The following is a 19,018-nucleotide window of genomic DNA, read 5'->3' as shown; positions in this document are numbered from 1 at the left end:
ACTCATGCAACAAAGTTAGCTTAATAGTTGGATGTAGGATTTATTTAATTTTAAATTAAATAATTAATTTCGAAAATAATTAATTAAATAAAAAAAATAATTTTCGAAAATTTTAAAAAAAATTTGAAAAATTCGAAATTTAAAAAAAAAATTAAATTTAAAATTAAACCTACAATTTTGAAAAATTAGGTTTCAACCAACCTAAATATCATTTCGAAATTTGCTAACTACTTTTAAAATTTAAATGTTATTTTATAAATAAAAATTAAATAAAAAATTAAAAAAGATAAATGAATATCTTTTTCAGATTTTAAATGTAATTTAAATAAATAAAATAACAAAATTTAAAAGTTAGCAAAATATCTTACATCTTTTTAAAATTACATGATTATAGTTATCTTATTTTAAATTTAAATAAGGTCAAATTATTAAAAAAAATTAATTTAAAATATTTAAAATCTGACCTTAAATTTAAAAATAAGATAAGATATAATCAAATTTAAAAATAAGATAAATTATTAAGCAAATAATATAGATACTAACTATTTTTAAATTCAAATTACACTAATATCTTGAATTAAATTTAAAAAATATTAAATTAATTCAAAATGATAATTAGAATTGAATTAGGAATAGTAATAGTATAAATACAAAACTACACAAAAAATCGGAAGTTAATTCCATGAAAAAGCATGAAAAAACGAAGAAAAACGAAAAAATTGCAAGCTGTACTGACAGTTTTCGAGCGCGCATGAGAATTTCAGCACAACTCCAATTTTTTCGAATCTTCAAAAAATCATAACTAATTCAAATTAAATCAAAATTGAGTTCTGTAAAAAAGTAACTTGCTTAATTTTTTCCATACTATCCATTAAAAATAATTCCAGAAACAGATATTCAATTATTTTTAACGAAAATTTACAAACACCAATCAATCATCAAATAACACTCAATACAACATGATACCATCCAAAAACAAACAAACAATCGTTTTAAAGTCCAAATTTCTTGCAAGTAAATCAATTACCATGGCTCTGAGGCCAGTTGTTGGAATTTATTTTACCAGGATCTTAGATCTACTCACAAGTATGTTTATTAACAACCTAAATATGAACTTTCTAAAACGATGAAATAAATACATATAAAGTTTAAGAAACCTTACATTAGGTGCAGCGGAATTAAATGACTCCTTCCGTTCAGATATCTAGCCCTTGATTCCTTTCTGTAGCAGAGCATTATCAATATCTGAACCTGGATCACTTTCTCTGAATCTTTGATGCTGAAACCTCCTTCTTGCTGAAAGTCTTTCTTCACGATCTTCCTCACTATGATTGAGGTATCACTTGCTGTGTGTGGGCACTACTCTTACACTAAGAATTTCGAAATCTCAATGAGGAAGAGAGAGAGAGTGGGTTCGGCCAAAGATAGGGGGAGAGAAGGCTCGGTTTTTTCTGAATGAAAAAGTAGAAAATTTAAGTGTGTAAATTTCCTGAAGCCTTCACTATCTATTTATAGCATTCCACTAGGGTTAGGTTTGAATTATTTGGCATTAAAATAATGAAAATATCAGTTTAAATTTCCTACAAAAGTGGCCGGCCCTATACAAGTGGATTTGGGCCTCACTTTTTGCAATTTCGCAGTTTTATCTTTTCTGCATCTGATTTTCTCAAAAACGCTAATTTTCTAAGTCAACCATTTAAATGCCAATTCTAACTATTTAATAACTATAAATAATTATTAAATAATATTGTCATTTATCATATTTATTAATTGAACCATACAAAGTATCATAATTAACAAATATGCCCCTATAAACTCTTTCTTTACAATTTCGCCCTTACTTAGTGAAAATTTCACAAATAGACATAGTCTAATTTGAGAATTATAATTGATTAATCAAAACCAATTACATGAGTCTTACAAGCAATATTATCTCAACTAGTGCGGGGACCATGGGTCTATATAACTGAGCTTCCAATAAGTAGATCATGAATTTAGCACTAAAATTTACTAACTTATTAATTCTTCGTTGAATCCACGCATAGAACTTAGAATTGCACTCTCAGTATAATAGAATGCTCTATATGTTCCACCATATAGACGCATCATCAGTTATCCATTGTTATAATCCGAATGTGATCAATGATCCTCTATATGAATGATCTACACTGTAAAGGGATTAGATTACCGTTACACCCTACAATGTATTTTATCCTTAAAACACTTGACCCCATATAAATGATATTTCAGCTTATGTGAAATGAGTACTCCACCATTTATGTTCGTTTGGTCAAGCTCGAAAGAGATCATCCTTTGCTTACTATTCTCCAGATAGAAGCTATAGATTCCATGTTTATGATAGCGCTCCCACTCAATTACACTACCGTGTTCCCAAAATGTACGTATCACCCTGACCTAAAAGTAGGCTTAACTAACAAATCAAAGAACACGAATAGCCTTTCAAGATTGAGCCTAATCATAACAGGATTAAGATCATTTGATCTAGGATCAACTAGGCGATATTGACTTGAATAGATATTAAGGTAAGTTTAATAAATCTAAGTCAAAGTTCAATATCGGTCCCTTCCGATGCATACTCCATGCATCCAACCTGAGCTTTACTTTAACCAATGCTCTGGAAAGAACATAGCACTTCTCCAAATGCAAGTAAACTCTGTTGTAGATTATCATATCAGTAAAACCCTATGTCTGATAAATCTAGCAAACTTTATTCACATAGTCATGTTTACTTTCCAACGTGTTGACAGCACAATAAACAGGATCAAGTATGTGAAAAGGGTTTCAAATGAATTTATACATTATGTACATATAATCATGAAATAAATCATGTGAACCATGCAACATTAAATGTTATTTCTGATCTATATTAATAAGTAAATCTGATTATATTGAAATGAGTTTTATTTAGGGCATAAAACCCAACATTGACAACACTATAATCATTAACAAATTCATATGTTTTGGACTTAAATAGAATTCATACACTATGTACATATAATCATGAAATAAATCATGTGAACCATGCAACATAAAATGTTATTTCTGATCTTTATTAATAAGTAAACTGATTGTACTGAAATGAGTTTTATTTAGGGCATAAAACCCAACAATTATAACCATATGGAATAAGCTTCCAAGTTCTTAAAACCTAATTACCCTAAATCTATAAAATCCATTTCCCCCTAAATTTGAAATAGAACAAAATCAAAGCAATTAAAATTATAGAGTTATCTTTTTCAATAAGAATCTTTCAATAAGGCTTCGATGCCCAGTATCAAGAGAGAAGAAGAAAATATGTTCCAAGTAAAGTCTTGGATAATCAACAACGACAGAAAAACAAAAAAAAAACCTAAATCTGAAAGATTAGGGATTTTAATAAAAAAAATTGAGACTTAAGAAGAAGAAAATATCACATTATTACCATCTGAAATAAGTTTTCATGTTCATAAAACTTAATTACCCCAAATCTATACAATCTATTTTCCCCATTTTTTAAACGGGACAACATCAATGTAATTAAGATTATACAGCTACCTTTTTTAAGAAGAATCTTCTAATAAAAGCTTGGATACACAGCATCAAGAGAAAAGAAAAAAATAGGTTCCACTCAAAATCTTCAATACCCAGCAGCAAGAGAAAAAAAGAAAGGCTTATTTGTAATTTTTCTCCCCGAATTTTGACATGTACTAAATCGTGCCTCCTGAACTTTTTTGGCTGTCAGAAATTCCCCCTGAACTATTGAGATTGTTATATTTAAGGACTTTTATCTAATTTCATTCAATTTTACTATTTCAGTGATTGTTTATGTACTAAATCATGCTCTCCAAACTTTGATATCTACAAAATCATGCCCCTCAAACTTTGATATGTACTAAATCATGCCCCTTGAACTTTTATCCATGTTAGAATTTTTTTACTAAAATTAGACAAAAGTCCTTAAATTTAACAATCTCAATAGTTCAGGGGGAATTTTTAATGGCCAAAAAAATTTAGGGGGTACGATTTAGTACATGTCAAAGTTCGGGAGAAAAAATTACTAATTAGCCAAAAAGAAAATAGGAAATTTTAAAAAGAAAACTATAAGAAAAAAAAATAAGACAAAAGTACAACTTAGCAATAAATTAAGAAACAAAAAAAAATAAATAAATAAATAATGAAGAAATAGAAAGAGATTTTTTCTATAATATACCAAAAATAGATGAAATTTACATTTATGACCCCAAAAAAGGAAATAAAGAAAAGTGGAAACTAAAAAGTTGGTAATTGCAAAAATACCGGCAGAGAAAACAGAAACCTCCATTCTCAACCCAGCAGCCGATCCTTCTTCGTGACCCACCCGTCCAACCCCAACAACCCATTCTCAACCATTTTTCTTCCAAAACCAGCAAAATCAAAATCTAAAAAAATGTAGATCTCATAGGAAAACAAGTTGAATCCCAAAAATCCAAATACAAAAACGGAAAGGAAAAAAAACAGCCAACCTCCATTGATGTACAAAAAAAAACTCAAAAACAACAATCATTGAAAAAAGAAATCGCGATCAGAGGTGAAGAACCGAATAGAAGGAGATCTGGAAATCAAAGAAACTCACCCATGATTGAATCAGAAAGAGAATTGAAGGTAAACCAATTTTTTCATAAACGTACTCAAATTCTTTAGTGTAGATTAATAGAAATTTGTTATTAATTGATGAAAACCGGATTAAATTGAAATAATAATGAAATATTGGTGAAGCCGAAAATAAAAAAACAACAACGGTTTGCATGAAAATAAACATTAACGCATATAAATAGTTGCTACAGTGTTTTATTTTGAAAACAGTTGTTTACAAGTTGTTTTCAAGTAGAATAATAGTTGTTTGGGATCTGCAAACTAGAAAAGATGAATCTATTGTTATTAATTACTGATTGCTTTTAAAATAGTTGTTTGATAGTTGATTTAACAGATTTAAATAGTCGTCCAGATGAAAGTGTTAGTTGCAGAAGTTATTGCTGGAAAGAGTTGTTTATTAGTTGTTTTGACAGATTAAAATAGTTGTTTGCAACTACAAAAACTGAACCAAGTAAATAATTTACATTATTTCAGGATACGGAACCATTACAAATATTGGTGCAGAGCAATGGGCATTGGGATGACCACAAAAACTATGTTGAGTATGAATCAAGTGGAGAATTAATTTCCACCAAGTGCACTTTTGAGGAACTAATGAGAATAATGATGGAAGAACTCCAATGCAACCCTGAATCAACACAACTACAACTGAAATATCAACTGAAGGAAGGAGGCCAACCACTACAAATCAAGGATGACAAAAGTCTGTTGTTCTACATAAAGCTATTAACAAAGGAGGTTGATTTCACAAGGTACCCATTGTGTGTGAACAAAACCAGCAACACAGAACCACCTAACCAAACAATGGTGTGGAACAATATGATCATGGAATCGTATGACAACAACGCAACACAGGAAGATTTGCAGTAACCTGGAAACAACACGGCAACAACTTCCAAGCAACAACTATCTGTGCAGACGATTAGATCTGCTGAAGATGATACATTTTTCCTAGAAACAGAGACAGTGTCATCAGAATCAACCATACAACAACCAGAAAACAATAGAGAAAAAACTACAGCAGTAGATGAAGATTTCGACTTCACCGACTATGCAAAGCTTGTGGCTGCAGAAATGGTACAGCAACTCGAAAACAACCAGGAAGAAGAAGAGGAAGTGGACAACACAGAAATGATTATCATCAATGACAAACGACATGAAACAATAGAAAAGGGGCAAATTTACAAGGACAAAGAAACATTGATAAGTACACTATGCTACTTTGCAATCAAGAAGACATTTCAATACAAAGTAGTGAAATCTTGCACAAAAGAATACAACATAGTGTGTTTGGACACAAACTGCAAATGGAGTTTAAAGGCTACAAAAAATGGAAACACAGAAACATTCATAATAAGGAGCTACCAAGAAGAACACACATGTGCAGTTACAATAAGATTTGGAGATCAACGACAAGCTACATCAAAGTTGATAGCAGATTTTGTAAAACCAAAATTCTTGAACCTGAAAAACAAAGTGCAGCCCGGCAGACATAAAGACAGAATTGAAAGACAAATACGGAATAAAGATGAATTACATGAAAGCATGGCGTAGTAAAGAGCGAGCACAAACCCAGCTACATGGAAATGCTAAAGAGTCGTACAATTACTTGCCAAGATACCTGTACATGCTACAGAAAACAAATCCAGGTAAAAAAAATAAAATATTTTAGTTCGAAAATAGTTGTAAAAATAAAAGCATTGTTTTTGCGTTGTTATTTAGTTGCGTAATAGTTGTTTGAAAAACACTGTTTGATTAAAATTTAGGAACATTAATTGACATAGAGAAAGAAGATGATGACAGTTTCAAATATGCATTTGTCGCATTGAATGCTGATATAAAAGGTTGGCCAAACTGCAAACCAATCATCGTTGTGGATGGTACATTCCTAAAGGTCGCGTATGGAGGCACGTTGCTCACTGCCAACACACAAGATGCAGAATCGAAAATTTTTCCACTTGCATACTGCATAGTTGATTCTGAGAACGATAAATCATGGGAGTGGTTCTTAAAAAAAATAAAAGAAGCATTCGGGGTTCGAGAATATCAATGCCTAATATCATAAAGACATGAAAGCATCATCAAAGCAACTAGGAAAGTGTTCCCTGAAATAACACATGGCTACTGCATCTTCCACCTCTTGTCGAACCTCAAAACAAAATTCAAAAAAAAAATGCAAAGCATTTCAGAGCTCCAATCTTTGCAACTGCAAAAGCTTACACAGAAATGGAGTTTGAATTCCATATGAGGGAGCTAGACAACTTAGATAAGCGCATAAGATCGTACCTGGAAAAAATTGGCCATGAAAAATGGTCAAGGTATCATTCAGAAAACAACAGGTGAAAACAAATAAAAAGGATAACATTAATTACATATTCAGATATTTTAAGCGTTGTATTTGCGTTGTTTTTGCGTTGTGTTTGAGTTTTTTTTTAAAAAGTAGAACTATGATAGAAACTGTCCAAATTATAGGTACTCTACCATGACATCAAACATAGCTGAGGCACTGAACTCAGCAAATTTAGCAGCAAGGGAAACACCAGTCACAACATTAATGGAGTGCTTGAGGGCACAAATGCAAGAGTGGACATACAATAATAGAAAGGAGGCACAAAAATGCACAACAAGGCTGACACCATCATCTGAGAAAAAACTCATAGGGAACTATGTATAGTCATTGCGACTAACAGTAAGTTGAGATTATTGTTCGCATAAAGTAAAATGAAAACAGTTGTTTTTGCATAGTTTTTTGGTTGTTTTAAAGTTGGTTTAAAACATGCAGGTGACACCTGTTGGAATTATTTTACCAGGATCTTAGATCTACTCACAAGTATGTTTATTAACATCCTATATAAGAACTTTCTAAAACGATAAATTAAACACATATAAAGTTTAAGAAACCTTACATTGGGTGCAGCGGAATTAAATGACTCCTTCCGTTCAGATCTCTAACCCTTGAATCCTTTCTGTAGCAGAGTATTATCAAGATCTGAACCTGGATCTCTTTCTCTGAATCCTTGATGCTGTATCTCCTTTGCTGATGATCTTTCTTCACGATCTTCCTCACTATGATTGAGGTATTGCTTGATGTGTGTGGGCACTACTCTAATCACTAAGGTAGGTCGAAATATGAAGGAAGAATAGAGAGAGAGAGTGGCGGCTAGAGAAGAGAGAGAAGGCTCAGGTTTTTCTAATTCAGAAAGTGTAATTTTCTTGAAGCCTTCACTACCTATTTATAGCAATCCACTAGGGTTAGGTTTGAATTATTTGGCATTAAAATAATGAAAATATCAACTTAAAAAGCCTACAAAGGTGGCCGGCCATGGCTTAATGGATTGGGCCTTGCTTTTTGCAATTTTGCAATTTTAACACCTTTTGTATCTGATTTTCTCAAAAATGCCAATTTCCTAATTCAACCATTTAAATGCAAATTCTAACTATTTAATAACTATAAATAATTATTAAATAATATTGTCATTTATCATATTTATTAATTGAACCATACAAAGTATCATAATTAACAAATATGCCCCTATTAACTCTTTCTTTATAATTTCGCCCTTACTTAGTGAAAATTTCACAAATAGACATAGTCTAATTTGTGAATTATAATTGATTAATCAAAACCAATTACATGAGTCTTACAAACAATATTATCTCAACTAGTGGGGGGACCATGGGTCTATATAACCGAGCTTCCAATAAGTAGATCAAGAATTTAGCACTGAAATTCACTAACTTATTAATTCTTCGTTGAATCCACGCATAGAACTTAGAATTGCACTCTCAGTATATAGAATGCTCTATATGTTCCACCATATAGACACATCATTAGTTATCCATTGTTATAATCCTAATTTGATCAATGATCCTCTATATGAATGATCTACACTGTAAAGGGATTAGATTACCGTAACACCCTACTATGTATTTTATCCTTAAAACACTTGACCCCGTATAAATGATATTTCAGCTTATGTGAAATGAGATCTCCGCCATTTATTTTCGTTTGGTCAAGCTCGAAGGAGATCATCCTTTGCTTACTATTCGCCAGATAGAAGCTATAGATTCCATGTTAATGCTAGCGCTCCCACTCAATTGCACTACCGTGTTCCCAAAATGTACGTATCACCCTGACCTAAAAGTAGGCTTAACTAACAAATCAAAGAACACGAATAGCCTTTCAAGATTGAGCCTAATCATAACAGGATTAAGATCATTTGATCTAGGATCAACTAGGCGATATTAACTTGAATAGATTCTACGGTAAGTTTAATTAAATCTAAGTCAAAGTTCAATATCGGTCCCTTTCGATGCATACTCCATGCATCCAACCTGAGCTTTACTTTAACCAATGTTCTGGAAAGAACATAGTATTTCTCCAAATACAAGTAAACTCTTGTTGTAGATTATCATATCAGTAAAACCCTGTGTCTGATAAATCTAGGAAACTTTATTCACATAGTCATGTTTACTTTCCAATGTGATGACAGCACAATAAACATGATCAAGTATGTGAAAAGGGTTTAAGATGAATTTATAAATCAAATTGACAAGCAATTGATAAAGTGAACCAAAACATACACAAATGAATGAAAAATAGATGTTGAATAAAATAGATTACATTGAAATTGAGTTTTATTTAGGGCATAAAACCTAACCAAAACCTATTTGAGGTGATAGATGAAGACAGAACAAGAATAGTAAACTTGAAGGAGAAGACGTGCACATGCAATAGATTTCAAAAAGATGAAATGCCATGTAACCATGCAGACGCCGTCATGAAGGACTTGAACATAAACACATACAACTACTGTGCACAATACTACACATCAAAAGCATGGCTGCAAACATATGAAGAAACAGTATACCCAGTTGGAAACGTTAGAGAATGGGAACTACCAGAATTTTTTGAATATACCCAGTTGCAAACATATGAAGAAACAGTATACCCAGTTGCCTCCAAAAGAAAGAATCAAGTCTGGAAGGTCGAGGAAAAGAAGAATGGCAGCAGCTTGGGAAATAAAGAAACAAAACAAGTGTGGCAAGTGTGGACAAAAGGGACATAACAAAAAGACCTGCAGAAGAATTACAACATAGAAGTACAAACAACTACACATCAACCAAAAAACAACTATACTAAAACATTTAGAAAAACATACTGCATATTACTATTGGCTGTTACATTTTTTTTTATTGTAAATTTTTATGTGGAGAGATATTGATAATAGAGAATTGGTATTATTCATTAATATACAAAGAACATCAAATATTATAGTTAAATAATTAAATGAGTGCAAGAAAGTTGAAATTAATAAGAACGAAACAAAACTACATAAAGTGATTAAAATGCAAGTTTAGTCGTTTGTAAGATGGTTGTAATAAGGTTGTTAATGATATGCTTTCATGGGTTAAACTGAATATAAAAATTAAAAATCCAAAACTAGGAACAAATAAAAAACCAATTTCAATAAAAAAAAAACATGATAGAAACAACAACTTGTCTATGATTATGAACATAATCTGGTAATAGAAAAAACAAAAGCTAAATAAAAAAGTACTATTTCCAACAACAACAAATAGATAACTAAAACAAATTCTTCTTTGGACCCTTTGGAGGAGCCTCATCTTCACTATCAATAAAATCCACTTCTTTCATGCGAGCATACTTATAGAACAACACAGCAAGCCTATCACGGTGTTTCTCAACATCAAATATGGGAGGAATCGGTTTCATATCAATGAAGTATTCGGCAAACGATGCCACGAAACAACCACAGTCACTGGAAAACAACCAAAAAACAACATCAGAAAAACTTAAAAAAAGGAAAATAACATAAAAAAAATAAAACAACACTTGAAAATAAAAACTAAAAACAACTTACTTCGAGGTTTGTTGAGGCAAACCATCAACCTTAACAACTTCGAAAGGGTCTAAACAAACCGGTTTGTTTTCCTTTTTGAACTCATCGAACAAAGCAAAAAAGTGGGGCAACAACACCGCAAATGGCTGACAAGCTTTGATAGCGGCACTATCTTTCATAGCAGTCGACAAGGAGTTGTACATGTACATACGTCTTTCCTCAATATTCAAGCGACCAAGAATCCAATGTGATTCAGTCTCCATATGGATGATAAACAAAACATGATCGCACAAATGCCAAGGGGAACCACATAACATTTTTCTACCTCTGATATAATCAGCAATGATCTTTTTTCTGTGCAACAAATTTTTCATACAAAGCATGAATGGTTTTGAAGAATAAGCAATCGGTGGTTGTGAACTTAACCTTTGGCTCATTTGCATACTTTCCTTTTTTACGTAGATAGTAAAAAATTATATCCAAATGCTAAACAATAAAAAATGAGAAATGTTCAAAATTAAGAAAATGAATTACATATCAACAACTGCAAAACAACCAACAAACAACATGAAGAAAACTATAGACTGACATTTTTTTAAAAAAATAAATAAATAAATAAATAAATTAACTTACAGAATTAGTTAAACATTGGCCAGGATATGCAAGCTTGTGGAACCACATCTTGGTTGCAACATCTTCCACGACAAAACGAAAAGGGGGAACAATCTTATCCTTACCCTTCAAGTAAACCTTGTCCTTGTCATGGCTAACATAAAAAAAAAAATAGAATTGAAACATAAATAGTAAAGTAAAAAACAAAATATACAAAAAACACAACAAAAGTGCTGAAATTAAACACTTACGGATCTTTCTTTGATCGCCGTCCTTCACCAAGCCACAAGTCAAAATCATTCTCGTCTTTATGTTCTACATCTTCACCAATCTTATGATCAAGAGGACACAAACCAGCCGCATACTTAACAACTCCATAATCAGAACCATCTTTAGAACTAGAAACGGAAGAGTCATACTCCATAAACGGAGACGTCAACGCTATGGGTTTCTTAGATTTCCTCTTGTCAACAAGAGGAGTTTCTTCAACGGGAATTGGGTCATCTTCAACAAGTTCAATGTTAGAATCAACATTGAGACCTGTTGCACCCATCTAATATATTTTTTCCAAAAAAATGAAAAAAAAAAAAAGTCAGTGTTAAACACAAAAAGTATGAAGAAACTAAAAAACAACCATAAAAAAAAAATATACCTCAAAACAAACAAGACGACGATCCGTAACCTCAACATTTTCAGAAACTGAAATCTGTTTACTAGAATCACCACCAATTCCATCTGAAGACATCTGTTTATATATGGTATTAAAAAGTAATTAGAGCAAGGTTAAAAAATAACAACCTTTACACAACCAAAAAACAACACAAAAGCAACATTACCATAATCTCAACTGCTTTCACACCGGACTGAACAGTAGCCTCAACATCTATTTGAGTAGATCCGTCATTGAAATCAACAAAATTTTCTTGATACAGAAAAAAAAAAAGGAAAGAGAAGATAGAAAAAAAATGAAGTTATTTTTTTGTAAAAGGCTTCAACAACTAAGAAAAAACTACATAACAGCTAAAAAACAAAATAAAAACAACAAGTAAAATAAGAAGACCAACAATAATTGCGAACAACATAATCTATAAACACAGTCATCTAAATAACATAATAAATACAAATAAATAGTCCGAAAAATAGTTGCAAATTTAAAAAAAAAAAACTAAAACATAAGAAGAGACATAACAAGAACATAGAATTACAAGACCACTACCTAAACGGACTTACAACGAAATAAACCACACAAAGTAACTAAAACCTAGTTACATTGTCTACTTATCTACCTTCTCCTCACTATCAGTGCATTCATCATCACTGCCCTTATCATTTTTTTCTTTTGACTCAGAATCTTCATCAGCTTGACCATCCTTCTCTTCACCTTCACTACCTTCACCTTCTTCATCACCCATAACATTCTCTTCTTCATTGCCATCAGTTTCTTTAGATTCATCTAAATCAAAATCTTCTTCATTACCACTTCCACCATCATCATTGGAAGAGTCACTGCCTTTGTCCTATATTGAAAATATAATTTAAATTAGTATAAAACAACTTAAAAAAAATTGAAAAACAACCATTGAAAAACTAACATACCTTAGCATAAGAATCGGCAAAAACAGTAGAAAACTGTGTCTGCATTGAAGCCATCTGAGCACCAAAAGAAACAAACTGTGCAGACACAAACTCTTTCAACTCAACCAAATCGGAAGAAATCTTCTGTTGGGAAGTATGCAGCAAATCGATCTTCACCTCCAACCCATCAAATTTCTCAGAAAAAGCATCAAGCTTGACAGAAATGTCACTCTGAGCAACAGAAGGCTCTTCGGGAACAGGAACACTCTTGTAAGAATTGTAGTCAGTGTCAAACTTGAAACTGCTCAATTTCAAAGCTTTGAACTCAGCAGCAGTGGGCCTCATATTTGATAGTTCCAGCTAATTAAAAAACAATAAAATGAAAATTTCAATTATAAAGATTATGAATAATGAAAAACAACATAAAAACAACTACTAAAAAATCAAATTAAAACAAGCAGATATACCTTATCTTTGGAAACATAAAAAATAATAGTCTTCAAAACTTTGAAAGTCGGCTGACTATTGCATGTCCACTGAATAATCCTTGGAATACGAGAGTTTTCCTTTTGGCAATACTTACCTTTCATGTACTTACAACACTCATAGAACCAAATTTGAAAAACATGAGGACAACCAATCAAAGTGTAAAAAACACTTGGCCTCTTTCCCGAACTCCTTGCCTTCCTAACACCTTCAACCCAACTGTCAAGCTTACCCTTCAATGACGAAATAGTCAGTTCAAAAGAACTCTGTCCCCAAGCAAATTCATTGTACCTCCCACTGTCTACAACATCTAAAATCCTAGGTACATTTTTATGCTTAGTGCCACTAAGCAAAAACCATTCCACAAAATACAAAACTGCCAACTTCACAGCATCCTCATCAGAATCACCCCACCTCTTGGTGGTAAAACATTCCCTAACAGATTCCTTAGTGATAGAGGATGAAGTTGGCCAATATTTTTCAGAAAGACGATTAACGTCTTGCTTAAAATCTAAAACACTACAGTCACCTTCACAGTCTAAACCAGTAATCAAAGCAAACTCCTCAATGCTAAACCTAAGCATAACACCGCGTATCATTACCCACAACTCAGCATCATTAGGTTGCTGAACCTCCCGCAATAACAACCCATGAAACACTTGCGGTTGAACTTTAAAATCAGGAAGCTTAAGGAAATGTCCAAAACAGGTTTTGGAAAACATTTCAAGTTGTTCAGGTGAAAGGCAAGACTTAATGTTTTCTATCACCTGGAAAGTAGCAATGAAGAGATTCTTCTGATCATAAATATAATCCCATTCATGTATCAATTGAAACAAAAAAAAAATGAGGACAAAACAAAAAAACTAAAACAAAAACAGAAAACAAATAATAAAAACAATTTTTTTAAAAAAAATGACACCTTAGGGGGATTTTTTTTTTTGGTAAGTCAAATCCTTCAACCTTCTCTGAGGTCCTAACATGGACCTGCAAAAAAATAGAAATACAAAATAAAACATAAGCAACAAATCTGAGCAACAAGAACAAGGCAAATATAAAATGTAGTAACCAAAATACAACCAATACAAAACCTAAAACAACATTTATGAAACCGTTACAGTATGATAAACGTAAAAGATAAACAGCTTTCAAAAAATACATAAACAACGCTGTAACAACTTGTGAAAAATAAAAGTTATAAAATGGTTGTGAATACTGAAATTATCATAAAAAAAACCCAAACAAAACTCACAATAAACAGATAAACAAACGAAATATATTTAAAACACTGTAGTTGTTTGTAAAAAGTAAAAATTTTATAATGATAAACAACCAAAAAAAAACTAACAATAAACAGATAAACAACTAAAAGTATTAACAACACTGTAAAAGCTAGTTAAAAATGAAATTTCTAAAATGCTTCTCGATAATAATATTGTGATAAACAACCGAAAAAAAAACTCACAATAAACATATAAATAACTAAAGTATTGACAACACTGTAACATCTTGTTGAAAATGAAATTACTAAAATGCTTCTCAATACTAATATTGTGGTAAACAACCGAAAAAAAAAACTCACAATAAACATATAAACAACCAATGGGGAAATTGCAGTAAATAACTGTAACACAATACGAATTGAACTGTGTAATTTTAAAACAACCAAACAACAACTGAATAAAAACAAGAAAACAACATCAACCATAATACATGACAGAAATACATAAAGAACAACACAAAACATAAAAAAATGATGATAAACAACTAAATCAGTGACCTAAAAAGCTGATGTAAAAATTAACTCAATAAAATGATACCAAGCAATTTAAAATTACCTTCGATTTAAGTTTAGGCTTTTGGTCCTCAGCATGCACTTCATCCTCAAAATCAGAATCTGAAGAAACCTAGAACAAAAATGGGGAAAACATTAAATCATCAAATGTAATACAACAAATAGAACAACCAGAAAAAAACTAAAGAAAAATTGAAAAACAACAAAAAGAAACTTACATCGCGTGCAGACTTGGAAATTTTAGCTCTCTTAGGCTTAGGAGCGTCGACCTTAACTGGAAGGGCTCTTTTCTTAGTGCCCGATTTCTCTGGAACATCACCCACTAATTTCTTAGTAATTTTTTTTAACCCCATCTTAGCTTCGACTTTGGAAGAAACAGTTGGAGGCTTCTTAGATTTTTTAGGGTGTTTCTTGGCCAGAGATGGGGATTTCGAACCACTTCTAGTGGTTGCCATTTATATAGAAAAAAAACAGGGGAGGATGACAATGTAGGTTGAGGAAAACGTAGGTGAGGGCTTGGAGAAGGTGATCGTGGGAAGAAGAAATGGGTTAGGGCTTGAAAATGGTGATCGTGGGAAGCAACTGTTGAAGACGAAAAGAAGCAGAGAAAAAAAAAATCAAAAAAAAAAGGAAAAATGGAGTTATGAGGTGGCATGCGTGAACGTGTGAAGAGAAGATGACATATGCATGGTAAAGGTAGTTTTGTAATTATGAAACTTTTTGAAAACTAAAATTGAAAACTGTAAAAGGTATAAAAGTTTAATAGACCGTGTAATGACAAAAAAGTAAAAAAATGATGAAATGTGGCATCAGGTGTAAAAATCTCAAATAGAAAAGGCAAATAAAAATAAGAAGAGAAAAACGTAAAGAAAAGAATTTTTTTTATTAAATAAAAAACTAATAAATGAAAGAAAAGAAAACAAATTAATGAAAGAAAAAGAAAAAGTAAATACAAAGAAGAAGACAAAAATGAAAAAGCCAAAAACAAGTCCTTTTTGCATTCTTCTATTGATGTTATATACAGGGCATTTTATAAAAATACTGGATTTGGGGTAATATTTTTCAATTTTACTGCCACACGGCAGAAATAACATTTATACTGTCCTCCCCTATTTTTTTTCTTTTATACTATAAATACCAAAACAAAAGTATGAGACCTCCATCTTTCACAACCACAGACAGAACCACCACAACAACACCAGGACAACCGAAAAATAACTATTAATTTCGACAAGATTGAGCAAAAGCAGTGAAATCGACGTCAAATAAATAATCATGGCAAAACAACGGTAAAACAACACTAAAACAATCAAACAAAACAAAAGAAAAAAATGATTAAAAAAAACAAACAATCTGCTGCACAACCTCAACACCAGATGCAAAATCAACTATATTTGCAAGTCTATTCCTAGAAAATTATAATAAAAAAAAACTACTACAACAACACTGAAACAACACAAAAACAAATGAAGCAAATATAACTACTTAAAAAAATATAAAAGAAACACACACCTCAAAACTCTCTTATGAGTGAGCTCGTCAAATGTATTTATAGGAGAACCAGAATAAAAAAAACCACAAAAATAGCTAAATAAATCATGAAAAACAACACTAAAATAAATAAAAAAAATAAAAGAAAAAAATGATTAAAAAATTAACTTTGTTTGTGCACAAAATTAACAAAGAAAGTTCTTGCAAATATAGAATGAAAGAATCATGGACAGTAATAGTCTTACCTTCCATTAAAGTGGTGAAATCTAGAAGACAAAAAAAAAAAGGATGGAAGCTTGATGGGAAAAGAAACAACATAACAAATGCAACAAATGTAGGGAGCTGAGGCACAACAAGAGAACATACAGGAGAAAACATCAAAAATAAAAAGAAGCAGACCAACTAAAAAACAACAGTGGAACAACGGAGAAAAACTGAACATATATTGGAGCATACGATATTGAAAAAAATAACTTACATACAAATTTTATTATTTTCATATTACTATTTAAAATAGACCAGTATAATAATATTTTGAAAAATGTGATAAAAAATGAAAGAAAACAACATTAAAACAACAATAAAACAAACCGGCAACAGAAAAGGGTAAGTTGGAGAAAGATGGTGGACTTGGAAGTACGGTAGAGATGGAGCTAACGATTTGAGATCAAAGACACCGAATGACATAAACTTAGTGGAAGTTTTTGAAAGATTTATACAAAAAGTTCATCACAGAGCAAGCTCTCTATCTCTCTCTCACACACACACAACCACACTCTTATCTTTCCTGATTCTTCTTCTTCTTCCTCCTCTTTAACATGTTGTTGTTTTTGTTACTAGCTTTTATTTGGATAATGTTGTAGACTTGAGAAAAAGAAAAGAAAAAAATGAAGAAGAAGGTGAATAGTGGAGAGAGAGACCAAACACAATGAAAAAAAAAATATATATATATATAAATGAAGAATGAGGTAAATAATGAAAGTTATTATACATTACTAAAAAAAAGATAGTATTAAGTTTTTTCATGATTATATTTTAAAAAAAAAAATCACAAAAGTGACAATACATCACATCAAAACTTTTTCAATACAATAAAAAATTTTATAATTAGTTTTTTTTTAAATATATATCTATATGACTGATTGACGTGACAATTAATTTTCCCATCAACTTTTATAATTTTTTTAAAAAAATACATTTTAAAGTGACAAGAAAATACATCTTGAAGCCCAATGTATAAAAGTTATAAACTACACAGTATAAATGTAAATTATACGGCCTAATAGTATAAAAGTAAAAAAAAAGGAAAAAGTTAGTGGTGTGTGTAATTTGCCCTATATATATCTTGTAACTGATACATTATGCACTCAAACTTTTCCATTTCCCTATTTGAAAAGGGAAATTTCATATTTTGGCCCTAATAAAATACTCAATATCAAAATTTAGACTCATTAATTTTTTGAACAAATTGATTCCTCTAATTTGAAAAAGTTCCTAAAATACCCCTAAAATAAAATTTTCACTCTCTCTCTGACTTTCCCTCTCTCTCGCTCTCTGACTTTCCCTCTCTCTCGCTCAAAGACTTTCCCTCTCTCTCGCTCTCTTCACGAACCCACACGAACCAGACCAACGTACCCACGGCGTCGACCACGAAACCAACAAACCCACGCCGCCGTCGACCACCCACGAACCCAACCCACGAACCAAACCCACGAACCCAATCGACGAACCGAAACCGTCTGTCGATCTTCGACCCAAACCGACGCAAAACTGCCGTCGCCACCACGAGGAGAAAATGCCGTCACCACCCACGAGCAAAAACCGTCGCCTACACCACCAAATTCAGTCAAAGGTAAGATTTTTTTTTGAAAAAATATATTTTTCATAGATTTGGATGCCAATTATTGCATGTTGTTCAGATTAGTGGATTTTTTGTAGCTTTTGTGATCTTTAGGTTGTAGATGTTAGTGTTTCAATCAAATTTGTGTATATTACAGAGTTGTCGATGACATATCGATAGGATGTCGATAGGATGTCGATAGATTGGGTGTCTGTCTGAATTTTGCTGTAATTTGTATGTCGATAGGATATCGCTTGTATGTCGATAGGATGTCGACATAATTGTTTAAGTGTATTTCTGCCCTATATTGTCGACTATTTGTCGACAGTATGTCGATGGTATGTCGATTAAATTAACTCGTTGATTGTTAGGTTGTATTGTCGACTGAATGTCGATATATTGTGTAATTGTTATTTGATTGAATTTATGTTTGCATTATCGACTGAATGTCGATTGGTAGTTTAAGTGTATTTCTGCCCTATATTGTCGACGACTTGTCGACAGTATGTCGATGCGATGTCGATTAAATTAACTTGTTGATTGTTAGGTTGTATTGTCGACTGAATGTCGACAATATGTCGACAGTATGTCGATATGTTGTGTAATTGTTATTTGATTGAATTTATGTTTGTATTGTCGACTGAATGTCGACAGGATGTCGATATTTTTTGTCGACATAATAGTGTTGTGTCTGCTTTTGATAATGTCGACATAATGTCGACGGAA

General features: G+C 31.8%; 3 protein-coding genes across 4 annotated transcripts; 1 reads left to right on the top strand and 2 right to left on the bottom strand.

The window, feature by feature from the left end:
• The first annotated feature begins 5,238 nt into the window (after positions 1-5,238).
• LOC133031419 (uncharacterized) lies at positions 5,239-7,306 on the top strand. Its single transcript, XM_061104911.1, has 5 exons — positions 5,239-5,439; positions 5,551-6,075; positions 6,161-6,281; positions 6,399-6,636; positions 7,105-7,306. Exons 1-5 carry the CDS (start codon positions 5,239-5,241, stop codon positions 7,304-7,306), a joined length of 1,287 nt encoding a protein of 428 aa, XP_060960894.1.
• Positions 7,307-9,031: 1,725 nt separating this feature from the next.
• LOC115712686 (uncharacterized) lies at positions 9,032-12,022 on the bottom strand. 2 transcript variants are annotated; one of them, XR_009684448.1, is made up of 6 exons: positions 11,945-12,022; positions 11,761-11,853; positions 11,360-11,661; positions 11,130-11,262; positions 10,518-10,982; positions 9,032-10,415 (listed from the first exon to the last, which is right to left on the bottom strand). XR_009684448.1 is itself a non-coding variant. In XM_061103964.1 (5 exons), exons 1-5 carry the CDS (start codon positions 11,945-11,947, stop codon positions 10,833-10,835), a joined length of 681 nt encoding a protein of 226 aa, XP_060959947.1. In that variant the 5' UTR covers positions 11,948-12,022; the 3' UTR covers positions 9,032-10,832. The 2 variants fall into 2 exon arrangements, 1 of the variants encoding a protein (XP_060959947.1); XM_061103964.1 differs by having other exon boundaries at positions 9,032-10,982.
• Positions 12,023-12,372: 350 nt separating this feature from the next.
• LOC133030915 (uncharacterized) lies at positions 12,373-18,997 on the bottom strand. The gene is made up of 3 exons (XM_061103963.1): positions 13,151-18,997; positions 12,705-13,043; positions 12,373-12,625 (listed from the first exon to the last, which is right to left on the bottom strand). Exons 1-3 carry the CDS (start codon positions 13,889-13,891, stop codon positions 12,383-12,385), a joined length of 1,323 nt encoding a protein of 440 aa, XP_060959946.1. The 5' UTR covers positions 13,892-18,997; the 3' UTR covers positions 12,373-12,382.
• Positions 18,998-19,018: the final 21 nt, after the last annotated feature.

Source organism: Cannabis sativa, chromosome 9, assembly GCF_029168945.1.
Source record: "Cannabis sativa cultivar Pink pepper isolate KNU-18-1 chromosome 9, ASM2916894v1, whole genome shotgun sequence".
Classification (NCBI taxonomy): domain Eukaryota; kingdom Viridiplantae; phylum Streptophyta; class Magnoliopsida; order Rosales; family Cannabaceae; genus Cannabis; species Cannabis sativa.
The sequence above is the reverse complement of the archived record's forward strand: the minus strand, read 5'-3'. Positions and strand labels throughout refer to the sequence as shown.

Coding starts and splice junctions, on each gene's coding strand:
- LOC133031419 (XM_061104911.1), top strand. CDS start 5,239: ATGGAAGAACTCCAATGCAACCCTGAATCAACACAACTACAACTGAAA. Junction 6,076..6,160: donor CAAAGTTGATAGCAGATTTT/GTAAAACCAAAA, acceptor TACGGAATAAAG/ATGAATTACATGAAAGCATG. Junction 6,637..7,104: donor AACGATAAATCATGGGAGTG/GTTCTTAAAAAA, acceptor TCCAAATTATAG/GTACTCTACCATGACATCAA.
- LOC115712686 (XM_061103964.1), bottom strand. Junction 11,263..11,359: donor CGGCGATCAAAGAAAGATCC/GTAAGTGTTTAA, acceptor TTTTTATGTTAG/CCATGACAAGGACAAGGTTT. Junction 10,983..11,129: donor GCCAATGTTTAACTAATTCT/GTAAGTTAATTT, acceptor TTTATTGTTTAG/CATTTGGATATAATTTTTTA.
- LOC133030915 (XM_061103963.1), bottom strand. CDS start 13,891: ATGTTTTCCAAAACCTGTTTTGGACATTTCCTTAAGCTTCCTGATTTT. Junction 13,044..13,150: donor TTTATGTTTCCAAAGATAAG/GTATATCTGCTT, acceptor TTTTTTAATTAG/CTGGAACTATCAAATATGAG. Junction 12,626..12,704: donor TTGCCGATTCTTATGCTAAG/GTATGTTAGTTT, acceptor TTTTCAATATAG/GACAAAGGCAGTGACTCTTC.